Consider the following 22,985-nt stretch of genomic DNA (forward strand, 5'->3'; position numbering starts at 1 on the left):
CAACTTTTAGGTGTGTCTCTACTTCAACACACCTTAGTCAAATAATGAGGTCGTTAGCAGGACTCTGGAGAACTTGACTGCACTTAAGAGGTGATTCAGCTGTTGGATTCAAGTGTGTTGGACCAGGGAGACATCTAAGAGTTGCAGTACACCGGCCCTCGAGGACCAGGATTGCCCACCCCTGATCTAACCACATGGATTTATGCAGCTAGCAGCCTCTGCTAACGTACCTTAACAGAGTGACATGAATCCTGTTTGGCAGAAAACCCCCCAACAAACTTAGCAACGGAAAAAGAGTAGATATTTAATATCTGCTAATTACACCACGGATATGAACAGAGTCAGATTTGGTTTTTAATCACAAAGAACAGTTGGCTAGCCGTTAGTCTTCTACCTCAATATTCAGTTCTCGACAACATAAGACGATATGACTACTACAGACTGTAAATGATAAATACTTTACCCTGGATAATTTCAGGACTACTTCTCAAGTAAAATCTTTAGTTATTTCAAATAGGTAAAATGTCAGAGAAAAAAATTTAAAAAGTAGGAAGAAAGCAAAAGATATATTTCCTAAGAATAATGAAACATAAAAGTTTGTTTGACTAGTAATCTCATACCTTTTTGTAAAATATCAGTCAGCTGACCGACAGTGTGCAGTAATTATTGGAAGTGCACCAATTGGAGTCTTTTGGCCAGCCACCGATCTTTAAAAGGCCTGACTCTGATTGTGGCTGATGATTTTTTTGTTTTGTCTGAAACGTTGATAAATATAGAAACAAAGTCGACAAGTTGTCAACAGTGGAGTGAGTATAGTAGGAGAAGTGTCAGTCAGCGCTTTCTCACTGCAGAACGAAATGGGACACACAGAACATATCAGCCATCTGCTGATCTCCCAAAACTAAGCAGATTGGGCCAGTTTATCAGTACTTTCCTATTATTATTGGGACTTCAAACCCTTGGAATGGTATGATGGAAAATTTGAGCATTTTTGAAATTGTCCAGTGTTGGTTGGCCTCAATATCGCCTACTTCTTAATGTACATTGCTGAACCAGTTTGTTATATCTTCAGGCTCCTGACTAAGCGATATAGAAGTGGCTCTTTGAGCCTCGTGGGCTGGACAACTTCTCCAGCTTCATCTTTAAGTGATCGGGCTACAGGGTTTCCCCCAGAAAACTTGCTAAGTCTGGTGGTTGGGAAGCTGAGGTGGTGCACCGGCGCTCCACCGGCGCTCCACCGGCGCTCCACCGTGTTTTTGTAGTAAAAGATGTTAAGTAGACAGGAAATGTAAAAATATTACTGTGCAATTATATGTTAATTCTCAACTTGACATTTTATACAGGAAAACATTGCCAGTGAAACGGTATTTAAACCCACAACTAGTCTTAAAAACAACAAATCAAAAAATCCAATTAAAATGAATATCAATTATTTGCACTTCTGTTTAATCCAAATGAAGTCAGTGGCTTCATAACCAGAGCTAACCTCATCATGCAGGTTCATTTATGCATGTGTTTGCCAACCTTGAACACATACATAAACTGCTTATAAGCATCTCAACAAGCTGGGGAGCATGCTGAGATGTAAACACCTCATATAATTCTTTGTTCACAAAGATAAATCATTCTCATCGTTCCTCAGCACGCACCTCTGAAAGCGCCACTACAAGTTCCTGCGGTTCACATTGAGCTGCGCAACCAGAGCTAACGCGGTGGGTTTTAAACGTTTACCTTGATTTGGAGTTCGCCAAAGAAAAATAATTCCACATATGTGGTTGATGTAAATATCCATACAGGTCATCCTGTGTTCAGTTTGAGTGGAAGGAGGTGTATGATCCGCACTGAGATCAAGCAGTTTTGATTGGTCTGGTCTCCCGGCTTTAAATGCATGAACTATAAATTTATCTTTTATGAATAAATTTGTTCCGCCAGTGAAACGCTTAGAGCAGTGGTTCTTAACCTGGGTTCGATCGAACCCCAGGGGTTCGATGAGTAGGTCTCAGGGGTTCGGCGGAGCCTCTGCCGCGGAGGTAAAGACACACTTGTGTAAAATCGTGACGACGCGCCCCGCTTTGCCATCACTTGCTGCAGAGGATCACGTTACATTGCTTAGCCAATCAGTGCTGTGGAGGAGCACTGATTGAAGGAGTTCCACTCAGCATGGATTTGAACTTGTGTCTTTAATTACTTCAGCAAAGCTCACCGTTTTTACTAAATTCTGTAGCTTTCGGTGTACTTCTAAATCTGCTCCTTAGTTGCATCTTTTCGGGGTTGGTACTGCCTCTAGTGGCGTGGGGGTGGTAACACAACTAATATAATTAATTACATTACTAAATCAGAATACCGCAAAGTCTTTATTATTTATTATTAATTTTTCATTCTCTTAAGAATGTAGAGCTAATTAAATGATCTAAACAAGACCTTGAAGTGTTTCCAGTTTCTCTCGATGGCCAACCTGTTGAAACTGTGGCAAATTTTAAATACCTTGGGTCGTTCCTGGACAGTCAGCTCAACTTTGCTGAAGACACTGACTATATTTTGAAGAACTGTTCTCAGAGACTCTACTTTTTAAGAAGACCTAGTGATCATGGGGTGCCCCATCTAGACTCTAGTTGGGGCACCCCTATGTCTTGAATTTGGGAAAAAAAAGTCATTTTATTTATCACTACAGAAGGGTTCAGTGAATGCACATATGAAACTGGTGGGTTCGGTACCTCAAAAAAGGTTAAGAACCACTGCCTTAGAGCAACAGAGACGCTTGCAATCCAAATAAAATATAAAATAAAATAAAATTAAATAAAAAAACATATATATTTTTTTTCTATTAAATTATTAATTTTTCTAAAAACAAAAGTATCGTTTGGCCTGGCAGCGGGCTAGTAAAGCATGGCGGGCCGCTAAGCTTATAATACACTGGGGGAAACCCTGGGCTAAATTCCACAGAGTGTTCTACGTGTCCTGTTGATAACTGCTCATGTTACATAAATGTGCTGGAGCTCCCACGCAGGTTGCTGCTTGTCTGGAAAAGATGAAGGGAGGTAAACCCAGCAGGGTGACGTCATGTTTGCCATCATTCCCCACCGCTCGCTCTACTGCTTGGCCTTTTTCTGACCGCTGTCACACTCCATATTACCAGATGCATGCGCTACAGGCCCATAAAACCATACTCATCACTCATGAAGGTGAACACTCAAGGGAGGCCAGAAATGCTTGTGTAATCTCCTAGTATGTTGGAGTTGAGATGCAGAAGCTTCTGGATTGTTTGTCTGTTTTTGTCTTTGTTATGAAACCCGTTCCCAGTATGAGGTGAAATCTCAAACAGAGAGAAAAATGGATCTGCATTTTTAAAAATTCACAGAGATCTGGCATGTTTGCTTGGGTGAAAAAAAGAGTGTGAATGCATATTTTTAAGTCCTAATGTCTCTTAGAGTAACAATGAATTAAGCAGAGGAAATAATAATTATCACTCTAATGTTCATTGTCAAGTGGCTTTTCATTCTCAAAGTAATCTTTTTTTTAATTCAAGTCGTCTTCTGTTCATACTAGTTTCCTCTCAGAGTCCTCGTTGCTGGTCTCCAAACACTTTTATTCATGTATGTTTCCAAAGTTCAACTTTTGCTTCAATATGTGTTTCTCAGTCTGAATCAAATGGTGACTAAAAACAGACACAGTATCCACAACAGTGACGTCTACTTCCTTTTTGTGTCTGTATAATAATAAAGACTTCAAGCATTGTAAATGATACTCATTAATCAACAAATTCCTTTAACATGATGAGGAAAATGACATGTCACACAATAAAATACTTGCAGTCTATTTTTGGCGCTCGCATTCTGTCTTTTCCACAATTTGGGAAACGTTTCCCTTCCCGGGAACCTGGCAAACCGCTGCCGACAATGAAGGACTTCTTCCTAATTCCAAATGACACATAGTGAGTCTGGAGCGAGATGTAGAAATATATGAACCCCATATAGAAGCTTTTTTTTTTTTTTTTTTTCAATTTTGGCCTTAATTGAAATATTTGTTTTAAAAACTTTTAGTTATGGTTTCATAAAGTCCATGCTGTTCAAGAGTATGAGGCAAGAAAAACAAAGGATTTTAAAAATATTGTCAAATATTTTATTTTTTAATTTTTCATGTTTTTCTGGACTGATCTCTTTTTAGCAAATTAAAAATGAAAGTTGTGTATGATCTTAGCTTTATTTTTACATGGAGGCCATGGTTCTATCCTTCTCCATGAATATCTCCATTATTGTGTTGTAAAAACTATCATTTTTTAAAAAAAGTCTGCCTCATTGTACCCAAGTAAATGCTTTTTATTTCCTTTTTATTTAATGTTTTTTCTTGAGTTTTATTTTTAATATTTAAAACATCTTCCAGTTTCAGTGTGAAGTGTTCATTACTAAATTAAAAGTTTATTGGTCTTGAGAGGGCGACCTTATGACATTATCAATTTATTACTTGAAAATGTTCTCAATATAAAACTATTATCGTTTATCACAATAAATAATTTATTGTCCAGCAAAATTAGTTATTGTGACAGGCCTCGGGGTTGCTTAGCTGAAGAAGAGAAACGGTGTCAATTTGTATGGTCGACTTTTTGTCACTGGGTTGAAAAAATAAAAATTGTATTGGATATCAGCCCAAATGTTCATACCTGTGCATTCCTAATTGAAACAGCCAATTTGTAAGCTCTGTAATTTGACCCTTAAAATTTTTTTAATTATGTTGAAAACAAATTCAACATAATTTGTTTTAAACAAATTCATCAAGTGAATAAATAATTTTTATCCTATTATCATATTTTAGTCTTCTGAGGCACGTCACTAGGTGGAGCGTTTCCCTACAAAACGTTGACCTGTGAAGCGTGTCAGGCTGGATCCAACTGAACTAGATCATAAATAACTCAATCTCGAAAACAAAAAAAAAGATGTTGCTTGAACAGTAAAAGCATACGGACAACCAGAAATGATTTTCATGTTATCACCTGTAAGGTGGATCGGCATGGTTCCTATGGAAACCATGAGGATCCATGTGACTGATGCTGCAGTGAACGCTGTGAAGGCGATATTTTGTGTTGATGCCTGTTAAATCATATGGCCTTCTTTACACTGATTCTAGCCTGCAGCAGTGTCCAAACTGAAAATCCTCCAAACAGTGAGTTTATTTAGGTTTGATTATTGCTAAACGATGTTAACAAGTCAGAAGTCTGTAACCATCAACAGAAAGCAACTTTATGAATGATGCAGGCAGACATTAAAACTTTGAAGTGGACTGTCACAGACTAATGGTTTATTTTAACCTGCCTTCTTCCTGTGTGTATTTGTGGCACAGGAGCAGCTCAGAGCGGCGTAAGGAGAAGTCACGTGATGCGGCGCGCTGCAGGCGCAGCAAAGAGACAGAGGTGTTCTACGAGCTGGCCCACCAGCTGCCCCTGCCTCACAGCATCAGCTCCCACCTGGACAAGGCCTCCATCATGAGGCTGACCATAAGCTTCCTGCGCACACGCAAGCTGCTCACCACAAGTACATTCACACAAACTACTTCTACACGCATTTATATAAACAAACAAGTGGAAGTTGCAGAAAGGGAAAAATGCAAATGGAGAGCACACTCTCGCTACAGGCTTATTGTATGCGACTTATTGTCAACTCACGTTGGAAGGCTCCTCCTGATCGTCCTCTATTTGTCTTTGTAAGATTAGAACCTGAGGAAATTCAACAAAAGCAGCAGACTTATTGTTCTTCTGCTTTTGGTGTCTCAGAACGAGATCTGAGGGAAAACAAATTAAACAACTTGGTCAATGTCATTGGCTTTTTTGTTTTTTTTAAGGTTTGTTTTTCTCTGTTACAAAACCCTTTGTGAGCTCAGCTAACCCAACGAGGAAGCTATGCTCAAAGGAAATGAAAAGTTCAATTGTTAATTTAAAGTTGAATCTGCTGTTGGTTTCTTAAGGCACTAGCAGAACAAGTCAGAGTCGGGCCAGGGGGCTGGGCTAACGACTGGGCCCTTTATACCCAAAAAATAAAGCTCAAGATAATTTAACTTTACAACATAGACATGCCCGTAATAGTGGAGCTTACAAGTTTCACCACCACATTCTGAAATCCATCTGACATGAAGTATAACAAACCAAGAGAACAACAGAAACATCAGGCTACTGGTCACTAATGATGAAACAACACAAATTCAAATCAGTTCAGAACCACGGATGGGTTTGGATCATTTTGACACTTTATCAATTTCAACTCAGAGCCTGGAGCAGCTAGCAACTGCCGAAGCTAGGTTCATTGTTGATGCATTGAACCGAGCACGCAGCAGCGTGCGTTGAAGTGGGTACGCAGAGGCATGCGCAGCGTGTCGCAGCACCTCGTGAACCTCTGGATGTTTGTAACTCGGCGCAGATGGCGCGCACCGCCGTTCACACAAACTGGACGATCTGGAAGATGCTCTTTCAGGCGGCTACACTGTAAACCTTAACTATAAATGCCATACTGCTGACTAGTCTCAAAAACGCGCTCAACCCGAACTGTCAAAACTGTCAAAACGCAATAATGTCCCTGACATTACCGCTGTACCACCGAAAGAGAAAAGGGGATGTAAGCTAGGCGGCTGGAGTGATATAATTAACAGTCTACAGTTAACTCGCACTTTGTGAATAATGTCAGAGTTGCTACTGGTAACTAGTCCGGGTCCCTGGTTGGGCTGGCAGTTTTGGCGGGTCTGAATCGCTGCCAACAAAAAGTCCGGTTCATCTCCAAGAGGAACAAATTATGCATCAAGTTTTTGGCTTTTCCTTGCTCCCTTTTTTCCATCCTTTTCACTTTGCCGTTCCATGAAGCTCCACTCATGTTAACTTAGTCCGTAAAAATGTTTTAGCTAGTTTGCCATCTGTTGCCAAGTGACTGATGATGATGTTGGTGGACGACTGGTGACAAGCTTTACCCAGAATACACTTGGAAACAATATGGACAATCCACTTATAATTACAGCCTACTATATAATCTACTGGGGCACCACTCTATATAATTTTACATACACCATACTCAACAGGAGAGGGGAACACCTTCTACAGCTCTCATCAGACATGATAAAGGCTTGGATCCCTGAAGTCATATTCTGCCTCCCATCCAGGACCCATGCTTCTTGAATGTTTTTTTTTTCTCTTTGTCTTTATCGTGTTTTAAAGTATTCTAATTACAATTTAACATAACATTAGCAAACCTAAAAACAAGCATAGGAGCAAACAATTAAAACATGCTATGTTCAGAGTCATCCTATAGTGAGGGGTGCTTATAAAGTATTAACTCAGAGAACAGGATACACATTTTCTAGATTTAAAAAATAATTATTCATTGTTTGTCTCCACTTTTTAATTATGCTCTGTTTCACACTGAAGCTCAATAAAATGCACTTAAATCTGCTATGGTATTTGTGACACAACATGAAAAAAAGTTCACACATTATGAATACTTTTACACTGCAATATCCCAGTTAAATTTTTTTATTTATTGCTTAGGTGTTCTTTAATATTTTATATATTTTCCATGTAAAATTAATTAAAACTCTTGAAATTGTGTCTCACTGTTGAACGATTTCCACCAATATACAACCTAAATATTCCATAGACAATTATATTTAGTGATTCAGACACCCTTTTTATAGAGAAGTGGTTTCCTGCACTTAATGATGCTGATTTTGTGCAGCTCTAAACAATAACCAGCAGCTCAACAATTCACTCTTATAACAACATGTCAGCAAAACAGGAAATTGTTTTGATTTACACAAGAGCTTAATGTCATCTATAAATCTTTACCGCCATGTTTAATGTGCCATCAGTCTGCTCCTATGTGCCTGTCCATGTTCTGTTTGTGTAATGAACTGCTTTGCATTGTGTGCAGAGGATACAGGCAATGCTTCCTTAACAAACAGCCATTGCTGCTTCCCATAATTTGATTTGTACACCTTCATTAATCAAGGAAATCATTTCACAGTTCTGTAGGCGTAGATCTGCTAAAAGGGAATTATATGACATTAAGAATGACAAAATCACTTTGACATAGAAGTAATGGAGAAATTGGAGAAATTACATTTCATGGAAAGAAATGTTAAAATTATTTTAACATCGTTAAAAGAATATGTGGTAACTTCTTTTTGCGTTATTGTAACTCAATTTTATTTTACTCCTCAACCCCTGACTGAGCTTCATGGAGGCTGTGAATAATTACACAAATATCATTTCTTGGTTTGCTATTTTTAATACATTTCTAAAACACTAAAAGAAAAAACTTCCGCATTATCATAATGGGATATTTGCACGTAAAACTTTGAGGAAAGAGTTTATTTTCATACAATTTGCATTAACACTCAAAAAATAACAGAATCCAGAAATAACATAACCAACAGCCATGGCCACCTCATGAGGGTATGGCAACTTTTCTAACATTTTTCTTAGGTTATTCTTTAGCTAATTGACGTTAGTAACGTTAGTATTGACCTAGCAGTTTGATGTTGGTGTGTGATTTGTAGATTCTTAAAGGGCCTTTCTAAAGAGCTGGCTCAATGATGACATGAATGTGATTTCTTTGCTTTCTAGTTTTGATAAATTTGCAAAAATCTCCAAAAAGGTTTGTCCAAGTTGTCAAGATTAGGATTTGTGTCTAGAATTCTGAGGAAAGATTAATTCAGTACAATTTGGACTGTAGCAAAAAATGTGTAAAAATGAAGTGCTGTGAATACTTTCCAGATGCGAAGCATCACAAATGTAACCCTCCACTTGTGAAAGCAAATCTGTTGGGTTCAGCTTGGTACTCAGACAGTAATTCTGAGTGCTCCACTGCCAACAGGACAGAAATAAAAATAAATTAAGGAGATTTTAAGATACCTGCTTTTGAACCCTCTGCTGGCAGCCAAATATCAGGGTGCCACGCAAAACTTAATGAAGTTTACATTACAACGCAATTTAAGCATCTTAATTTCAATTTCCAGAAATTCAAGTTCAATTACCACATTGCACAAATTTTTGTAAAGGAGGAGAAGAAGGAAGTGCGGAGAGAGAAGTGAGCAGGAGGAAAGACGAGATAGAGGAGCGAAGGTGATGAGGGTAGGAAGGAGTTTATGAGAGGGCAAGAGAAACCAGGGAGATCCATCCGATGAAGCTGCTGATAGCGCTATCGGGCAGCTCTGATTGCTGCTGATGCAGGGCAGATATTGGAGAGGAAGCAGAGCTCTGCCCATCGTTCGGCTGCTGCTGGCGGCATCCCAGCTAGCCATAACAGCCGACCGCCGTGGCGCCAAACGAGCCGCCGCGCATGCTCGCACGCAGCGCGTGCTCGCACACAGCGCCTGCGCTGCAACATCCACGGCTGTCCGTGCTGCTCATGCAGAGAAAACACCTGGTTACATAACATGAATGTGAGATGAAGCACTTTGATGAGAAGGAGCTTCTTTGTCTGACCGAGCTTACACAGGGAACCTGTTTGAAATAAAGTCTTTAACATTTGTTATGTTTTAGTTGAAAGTTTTATCCCAATAATAATAATAATAATAATAATAATAATAATGATAACATAAAAGTTATGTTTCTAAAGTAAATCTAGCCACTTCTATTTATATAAAAAATAAATCGGTATTTATTTCAACAAAGCAACATCATCAGTAGCTGTGTTTCTATTGACCATACAACTGCACAACATTTCACAAATAAATTTGCCTAAAGGAAACACAGCATTTTTGAAAAAACTTGTCTATAAAATGTTTTGGTGCTAGGATGAGGTGGGGTTTTATTTTTTGTTTGGTTTATCTCACAAATCAGCGATGGAAACACTTTTTTCCCATCACACGGGTCACATGAGCAGTGGATGTTGCCACGGTGCAAATCACGAAGAAGAAGATGACAGGAAGTAGTTGGAGGATGATGGCGGCTTGTTTTCTAATGACTTATTGCATTATGAAATGTAGTCATATGAGTTTTTAATTGTTTCTTATTTAATGGAAACACCAAAATTGTGTAATTGTGCTTTTTTTTATATTTGTGAAATGTTGACGAAGTTTTGCACACATTTGTAATGTAAATGCAGCTAGTGATCAAACGTATTGCCTCTTTTCAGAAGTGAGCAAACCGGCCATGCTGTGTTTTATTTTTCTTCTATCTAACAAATTTGCTTTTTTCTTAATTTAACTGGACAGGATATACATCATATTATATATGCAAGCGTTTTGAAATGATTTATCATTTCAAAACAAAATGATAAGAAATTTGAGCAAAGACTTTGGTAACACTTTATTTGAAGGGGAGTGAATAAGACTGACATGACACTGTCATAAACATGACATAACACCTGTCATGAACATGAGTAAGTCTTCATGAATACTTATGACTGTTGTCATAAAGTGTCATTCTGTAAATCATGACACTTTTAATATAAAGTTGACATTATTCAAAATGTCTTTGACAACTTGACATTAATCTAGACAAAAATGTCTTCGTTATGACAACATGACATTAACCAAGAGTCATATGTTATAAATATGTCATAATAGTAGTCATAATGATTTAATTCTTATTACACTATCAAAAGCTTTAACAAAACAGCGATTAATATTCCCACTACCTGAAATAAAGCGAAACAAGTAGGAGTTATAAAGATTTCATTAAGCTTTATTACACTGTCAAATGATGTAATAACAGAGTCAATAACAATTTATTTTACATCAAGTGGAACAAGTAGCACCAGTTATGAAGATGTCATTAAGTGTCATTACAGTGTCATTAATAACTCTTACCTCAAGTAAAATGAAACAAGTAGCAACAGTTATGGAGATGACATTATGTGTCATTACAGTGTCATTAATATTAACTCTAACCTCAAGTAAAGTGAAACAAGTACCGTAGTTTCCGCACTATAAGGCACACCGGATTATAAGGCGCACCTTCAATGAATGGCCTATTTTAAAACTTTTTTCATATATAAGGCGCATCGCATTGTAAGGCGCATAGAATAGACGTTACAGTTGAGGCTGGAGTTACGTTATGCATCCACTAGATGGAGGTGCACTAAAGGGAATGTCAACAGTCCGTCGGCGAGGAGAGCCTTCCGCGACTGGGCCAGTGTTATTGGTGTCATTAATATTAACTTTTACCTCAAGTAAAGTGAAAAAGTAGCAACAGTTATGAAGATGTCATTAAGTGTCATTAATATTAACTTTTACCTCAAGTAAAGTGAAACAAGTAGCAATAGTTATGAAGATGCATTAAATGTCATTACAGTGTCATTAATATTAACTCTTACCTCAAGTAAAGTGAAATAAGTAGCAATAGTTACTAGACAAATGTCTAGTTAACATGACTGGTGTTATGAAGTGTAATACAATTATTTCTTAACACAAGTAGGATAATAACTAAAGCTGAACAAAATTATTCTGATCAAATATTTGTTTGGCAGAAGTTCAGACAGACTGCCACTGTTATTCAGATTGCATCATTTAATGTATAGTTTTAGGCACATGAGTGTATCTTTTTACTTAATGAGCATTCTAAATTATTTCCAACCAGATACTCTGGCTTATTGATGTTTGCAAGACGTTTATTAATAAATAAATAGATTTATCACCAGTTTTTAGTTGTCTAAAATGTAACTTATTAACTCAGCTGGTGAATGTTGATTCCTTCTCCCCTTTCTGCACTTACCTGGCTATCCCACCCCACTTCACCTGGAGAAAATGGTAACACAAAAATGACTTACCTAATTTTCTTGGGGAATATTTCATCTGCTTCTTTTTCTTTGGTCAAACAGGGACTTTTTTCTCTGGTGGCTGGTTGTCATTATCATCCTCCACACTCGTAGCATGTCTTCATTTGCCAACTTTGTCCCCCCCGCCAACACCATGTGTCCTTAGGCTAGCCTGGGTCTTCATGTGGCTAAAGTTGTCAAAGCAAAGAACACAAGCACTGTGTCACATCAGCCAAGTTGCTAAATGATGCACATAAAGGATAACTTTGATTAACATATTAGCTTTTAATTTGCTAGATTTATATTGGAGGTTAAACAAAAACAACCTATTTGCCTGTCTTGAAAATATATTTAATATTAAGGGCTAACGTTATTAATGGAGTTTCATAACTTTAGCTAACATTAACTTACAGCAAGGTAGGATTGGCTTGAATTGCTCATAGCGAACATTACAAAGAAAGAGAGCATAGTCAATGTTATTTTCTCAAAGAAAATGTAAAGTTAATAAGACACATACCTCATATGTATTGGGTGACAAACTTCGGCTTCTTTTTAAACAGGAGGTCTGGCTTGTGTTAGGTTGGCCCCACAACATGGAAGATAAGAAATCTTCGAACTCACGAACACACTGCAGGCCTGTTCGTGCACTGCTGCCTCTCACTGGTGGAGATGGTGTATTGCACTACTTAAAACAACCTTAAATAATGTTTCAAATGCTAATTTCATAAGTGCTTTGTAGACATCTTGCTGTAAAACTTTAGGATCAATTAAATTAAGAAATTTTAGACTAAACAAAATGGCAGAGCAATATAATATTACCACATAAAGCTAATTTTTAAAGTTTAATCGGTAATACTTTTCTAACAAATTTATGTCAGATCATGATTTCTTGGTTAATGTCAAGTTGTCATAACGAAGACATTTTTGTCTACATTAATGTCAAGTTGTCATGACGAAGACATTTTGAATAATGTCAACTTTGTATTAAAGGTGTCATTATTTACAGAATGACACTTTATGATAGTCATAAATATTTATGAAGACTTATTCATGTTCATGACAGGTGTTATGTCATGTTTATGACAGTGTCATGTCAGTCTTATTCACTCCCCTTCAAATAAAGTGTTACCCATATGTTTATAAATTTTATGTAATTTATTGCACTTCTCATCTTTTTAAGGATTTTTAGTACGTTTTTCTGTCTTTGGTGTGAAATCCAGAAATACGAGCCTGAGTCCCCTCAGCCCACACCAGAGAGCAGATAATATTATCAAGGTTTCCTGATAATTTTGTCAGGAGTTAGCTACACACCCTCAACTTGGTCCTTTCATATTTTCTGGCATATGCTGCTTTGTGTTACACTTCTAAACACAATCTCCTTTCTACCGACGTAGAGTGCCATGTACTCTGCACATGGCAGCAGCACAAACGTCATGAAAGAAGGGGGAATTATCCTTTCTGCAGCTGCGTGTTGGACTCCGCTTTGCAGCCCATTATTTTCAAACGAGGTCGGTTACGCAACCAAAGAACAACAGAGCAGAGAAAAAAGTGCAGCTCGGTCCAAATGACTGGTAATCACGGCTAAGTACAGTATTGAGGCCAAAGGTGGCACTTACTCTTTGGACCAGGGTCCCAAAGAACTCTGCTGTGATTTTGGGGGCCCATGGGAAAAGCTCCAGGCCCCTGTGGGAGTTTTGCATGAACCAGGCCTGGATCCAAATTCAATCCCCAAGCCTCACCAGGAGCCTTGGGAACAGCTCCCCTCTTATCTCAGGGAAACACAGAGGAGGAACTGCGAGCTTCCCACCCTCCACCCCACCAACTACTGGGCTTTGTTCAGCTTGAAGCTGCTGTCCAAGCATGCACACACACATACACAGCTGTGCAAGAAGTGCTTTTTTTTAATATAAATTATCTTTGGAAGGAGACCTCGAGGACAGACTGGAGTCTCTCTGTGTAAATGTTTGGACACTGCACTGTACTGCACTGCACTGTACTGTGTATTTGAAAGTAATTGCTTAATATGTTATCTGTTCAAGTCTGGATGATCAATATTTGGTTGCAAAAGGGGAAACAAGCCTATTGCTGAGATTTACGCCGATGCCAGTTCTAACATCAGCAGCCAGTGACAGAAATAATCTCTTCTCCGCTCCCAGGCCATACCAGCTGTGATGACGAGGAGGACAGGCTCATGGACAATCTGTACCTGAAATCTCTGGAGGGCTTCGTCACAGTGGTAACGTCAGATGGCGACATGATCTTCCTGTCAGAGAACATCAACAAATTCATGGGCCTCACGCAGGTACACAAGCACTGTGAGAGAACGGCTTTTTGCTGAATCAGACTGAAACAGAAAATGAAGCATTATTAGAAGAAAGATACAAATACTAATGTCCCACTCACAGTTTTATTTTTTTCTTTCCAAATTTGACTAAATTAGTGCTAAGCATTTGCAAAAACAAGAGTTTCATTCTATTAACACAAAAGTTAAATTTCTGTGGAACAGTCCTGCTTTGTTGCTTTCACAACAGTTTTTTTAATTATTATTTTAATTAAGAAAGCTGCTATTAAGCTTTATCACTTGCTTCTAAAGTCATGTCTTATTCAGCAGATACATCAAGTCTCTAATAAGCTCTCTTCTAAATCCTGCTGACCACATTTCAACATGGGGCAGTTAGCTTAAATGGTTATGCTAACATTAACATGTTTGCTCTTGATTTTGATTTGACTTGTTGATTGTTCTCCACTTTTCACTGTGGTTTTAAGTAATAACATGCAGCAAAAATGTGTAGAAAAAGTTTTTATTGTTATTATTGAACTTGCAAAATGCAGCTGTACAGATTACTAGTCTTGTAGCTGCAACTGGCATAAAATCGGTCTGTACAACTTTAGTCTGACTAATTATTTAAAATGCATTAAGAATAACAGTCAGAAAGTGTATGAATATGAATAATTAAGACAAAACTAAAAGGCAGAAAAACCTTTATTACATTTTGGCTTAAAATGTCTCCAATGACTTGTAAATATGTTTTTTGCGGTTATGTATTACTATTATTTTAATAACTAGAGAATATTAACTCAGGCCAACAGAAGACTTTCATGCAGGGTGTCACATAAGCTCACTCTGTTTGTGTGAAGTGCTTGTGAGGTCAGCTCTGTGTGTGCTATAGACAGGACAGTTTCAGCTCTAAACATTTCTCTTCTTTTTTGGCACCAACTTTAAAACTGAATCATCCAAGAAAGGAAGTTCATTGTGTGACTTCTGAGCATCTGAAGCGACGTGTTTCTGTTTTGGTGCAAACAAGCCAGGTTTCTGGAGGTGACACTTTTCTTTTTGCTCCTTACGCTAATCGTCACCCAGTTCTTCCAGTGTGTTTATTACAAAATAAATCACTACTGCTAGCTAATAGGGGTGTAGCGATACAATAATTTCACAATACGATATGTATCACAATATTTGTTGAGCGATACAATTCGCTATGATTCAGTGCATTTTTACTATTTTCTGAAAGATTTTAGGACAGAGTGATTTTAGTGACATTTTGTGTTCCACAGACTTGAATTTAGTTAACTGAAAACTGATTAAAAGCACCAACTACACAATACCTGACTCTGATTGGACAGTCTAACAGTCTGCAGCTGGACAAAATGAATCAAAGATGCAGTGAGAGAATTAGTTTCTGTCATTTAATTCATGTGGATTTGACATAAAACTCAAAAGTTTAAACGGTAATCCAGGAGCAGAGTGGGAAGGTTATCAGTCTCTGTAGACTCTCAATATGCAAATGATTGCACTTATGTTTTTTCTTTTGGACACTGTGCCTGCATTTTGGAGTAAAAATGCAGCCACAAATGCAGTCTTTTGGACTATAGGGAAAAAGGCGTTTCTACCTTGGCTCCCGGAGTTAGCCGTGGCTCTAAGCTGCTTTCTAACTGCCAAAGTAGTGGCTCCACCTCACCCCGTAGTGATCGACTCCCTGCAGCTACGCACGCCGCTATCTACGCTAATTACGAAGTGAATGCTACCAGTCGAAATTTGCATTAATTTCGCGATCTCACTGCTTTTGCAGCTGCTCCGTTCGCGCCGCTACTCCTTTCCGCTTCTCCGTTCTGCTTCTCTTTCACGGTTACTTGCGCAACTTTACTTCGTTTCTCAGCAACAAAATACAGCCCATTGTTATTTATTGAAGATGTTACATTTCCAAAAACACAGGAATCTAATGTTTCGTTTCGTTTTGTACGTTTGGAAGCTCATTCCCTCTCACATAATCGGAAAAGCCGGGGCATGGCGGCGCTTTTGACATTTCTCTGACATTCGGAAAAATATGGTTTACTAATTTTAGCATAACTCCGGTTATACTTGGCCTATTAACACAATTTAAAAACTGCTGTGTAGTTTATAATGACCACTTTAAGCTCAAGTTGAAAGTGAGACTGAGGGAGGCGGAGTCCTGCTGCTGCGCCGTAACAAACTAGACGTTAAAAAGAGCTATAAGTCTATGAACCCCTATGGTTTAACGGATCGATACTCGTGGATGAAAAATCAACACTTTCCGAAGGCGGAAAATATCGATATATATCGCCGAATCGATTTATTTATACAGCTAATGAGAACAGCTAGTAACATTATTCATGTTGACCTAAAGTGCTTGTTAGCCCAGCGACAAGATGGCTTAAAATAATGAATATCTGAGGAGGACATCCAAATTTGTAAATTAGTCCAATGTCTCCATTCTTTCTTGCATGACTGCTGTTTAATTAGTGTGAGTTGCTAATAAAACAGCACTAAGTAAATAGTATTTTGAATGTGTAGGCATGTTCATACTTGTAGGTTCTTAGAGTCTTATCCTGACATAAAGTCAATATTTTACCAAGAAGCTTTAATAGAGTTTATTTGTTTCTGTTCAGTGGGATGTTGCAGTTAGCTAATTAAATAATATTCATGTTTTACGCTAACTAGCACCCTTCAGTGTTAGCCAACCTATAGAAATATTTCACTTTCATAAAAATAACAGTCAAAAATGCATTTTTCATTCTAGAAAAATTAATATTTTGGATAATTAAATAGTATAACTGTCTCATAAAACATGAGTTGAAGACATTGTATGGTTACAGTCTTTAATATATTCACGTCTTACTCTAGCTGATATTTTTGTGAGCAGATGAGCTGAATTGCTATGCTAATGCAAGCATGTTTCCTTTATGTTTTAATCAGAATTTTTATAACAAATTGATAGCAAATCAAAATGGGGTTACATTAAATTGATTGTGGACAAACATTACAGGAAGCTGTTCCCTTGCTTTTTAACCTATGGCATTAATTAGCCTATACAATGATTTGTATATCACATTTAGAAATCAACAGACTTCTTTAGACAACATCACATCTCTCTTGTAAACCATTTTCATGGTCCTCAGACTGAAGGCATTTCCATATATTTATGTCTATATAACATGAATCACAAATCCTTTAAAAATCCTATAATCAGGAAAAAGACACCGCTACATTTAAGCACCAAGTGTTTTGTTCAAAACTGTTTGTGGACATTTATTGTGGACAGGAAGTAATGTTAGATTGTTGGCTTCTGATTCTGATGAATCTTCATTCTATTTTTGTCAGGTGGAGCTCACAGGTCACAGCATCTTTGACTTTACCCACCCATGTGACCACGAGGAGATCAGAGAAAACCTTAGCCTGAAGTCAGCAGGTGAGCATTCAACCTTACCAACCCACATTACAACTGCAAGACATTTTTACATAAACAAATCTCACCCTCATTCTGTTGGATTTTAATCCAACAATAACATAGTATTTTTATACAAGTATTAAAGCTTTGTGTGAGCTCACCATCCAAGCATAAGTTTTTCCACAGAAGCAGATTTGTATTTAGTTATTCAAGGCAAACTACATGAAGAGATATTTTTGATTTGTAGTTTAAAACTAATGAAGGTGTCTTGGAGACATGATTAAACATCTAATATTCCGTAAACTTCTTCTGTTCTTTTCTATTTTATCTGTCTTAACATTACTTTTTATCATTTTCTTTTAAAGGCATAAAAAACATGATGCTATGGAAAGATATGCTTACCCATTACACATCTAACACTCTAACATGCAACACCACACATACGTCACTCACATCAAGGGTTGCCACCCGTCCCTTAAAATACGGAACCGTCCCGTATTTGGCTGTTAAATGTAGCGTCCTGTATTGAACCGATACGGGACGCGGTTTGTTCCGTATTCTACAAATGTGTATGTGTAATAATGAAGAAGTGGTCCCCGAGTACTTTATATAGTAGGCTGCCCCAGTCATTGTTTCACTCACGGTGTTGGTGTTGCGATATTGTGCCCAACTGCTTTCTGGGTAACACAGACCAACCGACACGCTGCCCCCCCCACCGGACTTTAAATATATAGGGACTGGTCCCTTGGTAACCCTAGTCAAAGCACCCCCCCCCCTGCGCTTATGAGACTAGGACGACGCGCATTAGTGGGCGTCCCTTATTTTGATTTCTGAAAGGTGGCAACACTACTCACATCAGCATGCTGGATGCTTGAAACTGAAAATGAAGGCGACTGCATCCCCTACTTTCTGGTTAACTTGGGAAACTATTATTCTTCCACTTTGGGACACTGATAGAGCATTGAAGTTTCATTCTGACACAGTCATTTGCCAGAAAATAAAACTTCTTTTTTAATTCTAAATTCAGTATAAAAACTCGGTAGTGAAGTGTTTGGAGATTGTGAATTCCACTCCACTGGTCCCAGTACACATGCACTATTCCCAACGGGAACACATAAAGTGATACCCATACTTTCAAAGCAAGGCAGGACTCAGTTTCTCAAAGTTCCCTTGTTTCACTCAGCTTTAGATCCACGTAAAGCATTGTTCAACACACCACCATATGCAGCAAGCTGGAAAAGTGTCACAGTAGCCGTATAATTTGAATGAACCATTTTCAATGATGGAAATCTGTACAACCTCAAAACAACTGAAAAGGTGTGTATATCTGTTGGGAATGGAAGTACAAATTTGTATAGATTGGGAAACCCGTGAATGACTGAATGAATGCAGAAGTCTGTTCTATTAGCTGGAAACCAGGGCAGTATAAGCACACAGCATGGTTAATGATTGAGCAGAAAATCACCAGATTTAGTTGAATTGGAACAAATGAGACTTTGCTAACTGCATGCAAGGATCACTGTTACATCTCAATAACTGTACATCCCTTTTTGTGGGACTTTTCTAACACATGGAAGATTTAAAAACAACTGATTTAAAAGGGAACACATTTTCTTTTTTTTATTGTGTAGGTATGATTGGTTAGTTTTCCTGCTTTGTAGCAGATCTACTAAGCCATATGAAAGCATAAATAATGTTAGTTGTCACAAGATGTGTATGCTGGTGGACCCTTAAATCATTATCCTGAAGAACGAGTTTTTAATAGCATTTAGCAGTGGATGTTGCATTTCTGATCAATGCAGGGTGGTTGAAGGAGATAGGGGGAAAGTCCAGAGTGCCATGAAAATGAGGTATGATCTTAAACTTCACAGTATTCTTAAGCAATAATGAAGCCACAGTCATCCTTATCCTTTGAGCTTTCTCAGGGGAACTGATTGTAAATCTTGCCTTCCTAAGCAGTAAATAAAACCCATGTGTTCAGCCTTTCAGCCTTCTCTCAGAGGCCCTTAATGCTTTTATTTCTACTCCACAAGAAGACACAAATTCACATAACAAGCTGAGAGTGAGCTGCAAATTTCTAAGACTTTCCCAAAACTGACTCAAAAAGGAGCCTCAATAAATATAAATGTTATTGACCTGCCAATAAGATATGGTTCAAAAGTCTCATAATGTATTAAAGCAAGATTGACCCAGAGTTTTACAGAAAGTTGTAAGCAAATAATACATAAAAGAATAAACTTTTAAATAATTAAAAGGTGGACGTCAAGACAGGCTTGGAAGGATTTCAACAACTGTGGCTGCATTTTGGTAAGCCGACATAAAAACAATGTTGCATAATCTTCAATATACATATAGTGCAATTCAAAAGTATTTACATCCATTGAGATTTTTCAGATAATGTTACATTATAGTCACACATTTCAATGAGAATATCATGCAATGTACCATAGAGTATGACTTTGCTAACTCTTAACATGTGGAAACATTCTTATTCACAAAATAGCTTAAGCTCCTTTAGATAGGTTGGAGAGCATGTATAAGCATCCATGCTCTGATTCTTAGTTGGATTGAACTGGATTTGGACTGTTCTAACATGTTGCAAACATTCAATTGCCTTTTTTGGTAAAACTTTATTTGACTGTGTGTGCATAAGACTGACATGACATTGTCATAAACATGACATAACGTTTGTCATGGACATGAATGAGTCTTTATGAATGTTTATGACTGCTATCATGAAGTGTCATTCTGTAAATAACTTTTAATGCAAAGTTGCTTTAAATGTTGCATTAAAAGTCCATAAAAAGGGCAAACTTTGAATTATTTGGTAAATAATGACACTTTTAATGCAAAGTTGCCACTTTTATTAGACTTTTAATGCAACATTTAAAGCAACTTTGCATTAAAAGTGTCTTAATTTTCCAAGTGACACTTCATGACAACAGTCATAGATATTCATAAAGACTCCTTCATGTTCATGACAGATGTTATGTAATGTTTATGACAATGTCATGTCAGTCTTATGCACAAACTGGTGACTCGTGATGCAAAACAGTGTTTATATTGCAGTTTGGTAAAGCAAAAATTTAGACATGGCTGAAAAACCACCTCACCTAACGTAAAAACATTTTATCAAAAAACATGTGCCATTCAGCAAATATATTATTGTAATTTCTATTTGCGCAATTTCATGACCTGTGAACTTACTTCCATGGCTCAAGTCACTTGGAGCGTAAAACAGGTTTTCTTCCAGCACTGCCCTGCTTCTTTCATCTAACAATAAACTCTGACCTGCTAATATTCAAGCATAGCCTTGCCACAGCATGATGCTGTCTCCACCATGTTTCACGCTGGAGATGGGATGTTCAGTCTTACACCACACATAATATTTTGGATGTTGATTAGAAAGATAAACTTTGGTCTCATGTGAGCAAAGCAGGCTCCTCCACATGTTTGATTTGTCCCCTATATGGCATGTAGCAACCTGCAAACTGGACTTTTCATCACTTTCTCAACAATGTTCTTCTTCTTGTCAATATTACATAAAAAAATAAATTAGTTAAGTGTTTGACAAACAGCTTCTTCCACCTGAGCTAAGGATCTTTGCAGTTTGAGTGAACAACTGTTTCTTGGTAGGTTTGCTGTTGTCACCTTTTATTTGTGATGGGCATAAAGTTTGTAACTCTCAGAAGTCTTAAGTTAATTTGCAGCTTCTAGAGGAGTCTTGTGACATGCTGCATGGACTGACCTGGACAGTTGAGACCATTCTTCGAAAATTAGATGAAGACTTCTCCCTCTTTCGTTCACAAAGCCATTGATCAATTCGCTTGGCAAGCCTTTCTAAGGCCTCGAGGGTCTTGGGAGGGTCACGGGTAGCAATCTCATCCTTGATATCATCCGACAAGCCCTGGTAAAAAACCTCAAAAAGGGCTTCGTTATTCCAAAGACAACTTTACTTCCAGGCATGGAAATTGATGATGTAGTCAGTAACAGGTCGAGACCCCTGTTTGAGAGAAGACAGTCTCCTGGCAGCCTCCCTCTCAGGACGGATTGGATCAAAAACCCTTTTCATTTCATCAGAAAACTCAAAAAATGAGTCAGCTGTCGGCATCATTCTCCCACTCAGAGGTTCCCCACTGCTTTACCTTACCAGATAGAGAGATTGTATAGGGCACCTTGGCCCATTCAGAAGGGAAGGCAGAGGGCTGGAGTTCAAAAAGCAGAGAACACTGGGTTAAAAAGGTCTGCACTGTTCAGGATCCCCATCAAAACGCTCTGGGGGGAATCTTAGGTTCGTTTTTAGTGTTAACTGTGGGAGTGACAGCAAGGGGAAGTGGCCGTGTAACTGAGGGCCTTCTCTCAGGGCTTCCTAAGCCCTGAGAGAAGTAAGTCCCTGTAAAAGCTCCTGAACATTTCTTTCTAGGCCAGTAATAGCACCCTCCACCTTAGAACACCAATCAGAATCTGGCGAGATCGTACTGTAACGTTAAAGCAAACTCAGCCAGAACCCAAAACACAGTCAAAACAAGTATTTGGGTCACCAAAAGTTTATTACAAAAAAATGAGGGTGTTGAAGGGGCTCCACAGGGTGTGGTCACACAGGTAGGTCAGGAATGGGAGATCCACAGGGGCTAAGAATCCACCCTGGGGAGGGTTGGGTGAATGGGCAGAAGGCCTATGGGGGGCTCAGGGGACAAACAGATGACGGGGACAAAATGCACTACCATTTTCGTGTACTGTAAATCTGGCATTTTGCATGTATGGTACTATGGGCAAAACTGCTTTTAAATAATTTCAAATTACCTGTTTAAAAGATAAAACATAATTAGAATCAGTTTTGGTGTTTCAAGTCTGAGCTGGGGTTTAGTTCCTCCATGCTTGAATAATTCCTACAATCCCTCTCCCCCACACACATCTTTTTTCTATTAAAAACAGAGAAAGGTTGAATTTAACCGCTAAAACTGGCATTTAGATGATTATCAATTCTGAAAATTCATGCATTGTATTTTTATGTATGACGATCATAGTTTTAATAGAATAAGAAAATTTTTTAAATTGTTTGGTATCCCTAAAGCTTCATGTTTGTATGTCCAAAGGAAACAAAATTAAGAAACCCTCCAAAGTTTTGTCATAAATCTAGTTTCAGTTGTCAATAGTGAGTCATATCAGCTGTTGCCAGAAGAATATACAACTTATATTTACTTTTTGTTTTTAAATTCGTACTTTGTGAAGTTGTGTTTGGCCAATAGTCCAGACCTGGACACCAGGCACTGTTGTGTACAGAGACGGGAATTCTGAAGAAATCTCAGCTCACAACAGCTAAAACTGGAAACCAAAGCCACGTGACCTTTGACACCTCAAACAGCCTAATAAATCATCATGATGGAATGATCAGCAATCTGCACAGGCTTTGGAAAACCATCAACTTTCATCATAGTCCGGCCGTCGTACATCTTCATTTAAAACGTATAACTTTTTTTGTTGTACTTTTTTTTAGAACAGGTATGTACTGGAGTGACTGAAATCTGGTCTTTCTCTACAAGTCTGAATCGATTCTGATCCTCCA

At 38.1% G+C, this 22,985-nt stretch overlaps 1 protein-coding gene across 4 annotated transcripts in view; it reads left to right on the forward strand.

Annotated features, from left to right (window-relative positions):
• The window catches only part of LOC106908370 (endothelial PAS domain-containing protein 1-like), a 301,962-nt gene that overhangs the window by 165,119 nt on the left and 113,858 nt on the right, over positions 1-22,985 (forward strand). For all 4 annotated transcript variants that reach the window (XR_015765374.1, XR_015765376.1, XR_015765377.1 and 1 more), the window contains exons 2-4: positions 5,335-5,525; positions 13,889-14,034; positions 17,353-17,440. Coding sequence is in view for 1 of the 4 variants with exons in the window: in XM_088012913.1 (XP_087869039.1) it covers positions 5,335-5,525; positions 13,889-14,034; positions 17,353-17,440 (425 nt within the window). In the remaining 3 variants the exon portion in view is untranslated. The remainder of the gene's footprint in view (positions 1-5,334; positions 5,526-13,888; positions 14,035-17,352; positions 17,441-22,985) is intronic.

This window comes from Poecilia mexicana, unplaced genomic scaffold (genome assembly GCF_051168715.1).
Source record: "Poecilia mexicana isolate PSO_F unplaced genomic scaffold, ASM5116871v1 scaffold_15, whole genome shotgun sequence".
Lineage (NCBI taxonomy): Eukaryota > Metazoa > Chordata > Actinopteri > Cyprinodontiformes > Poeciliidae > Poecilia > Poecilia mexicana.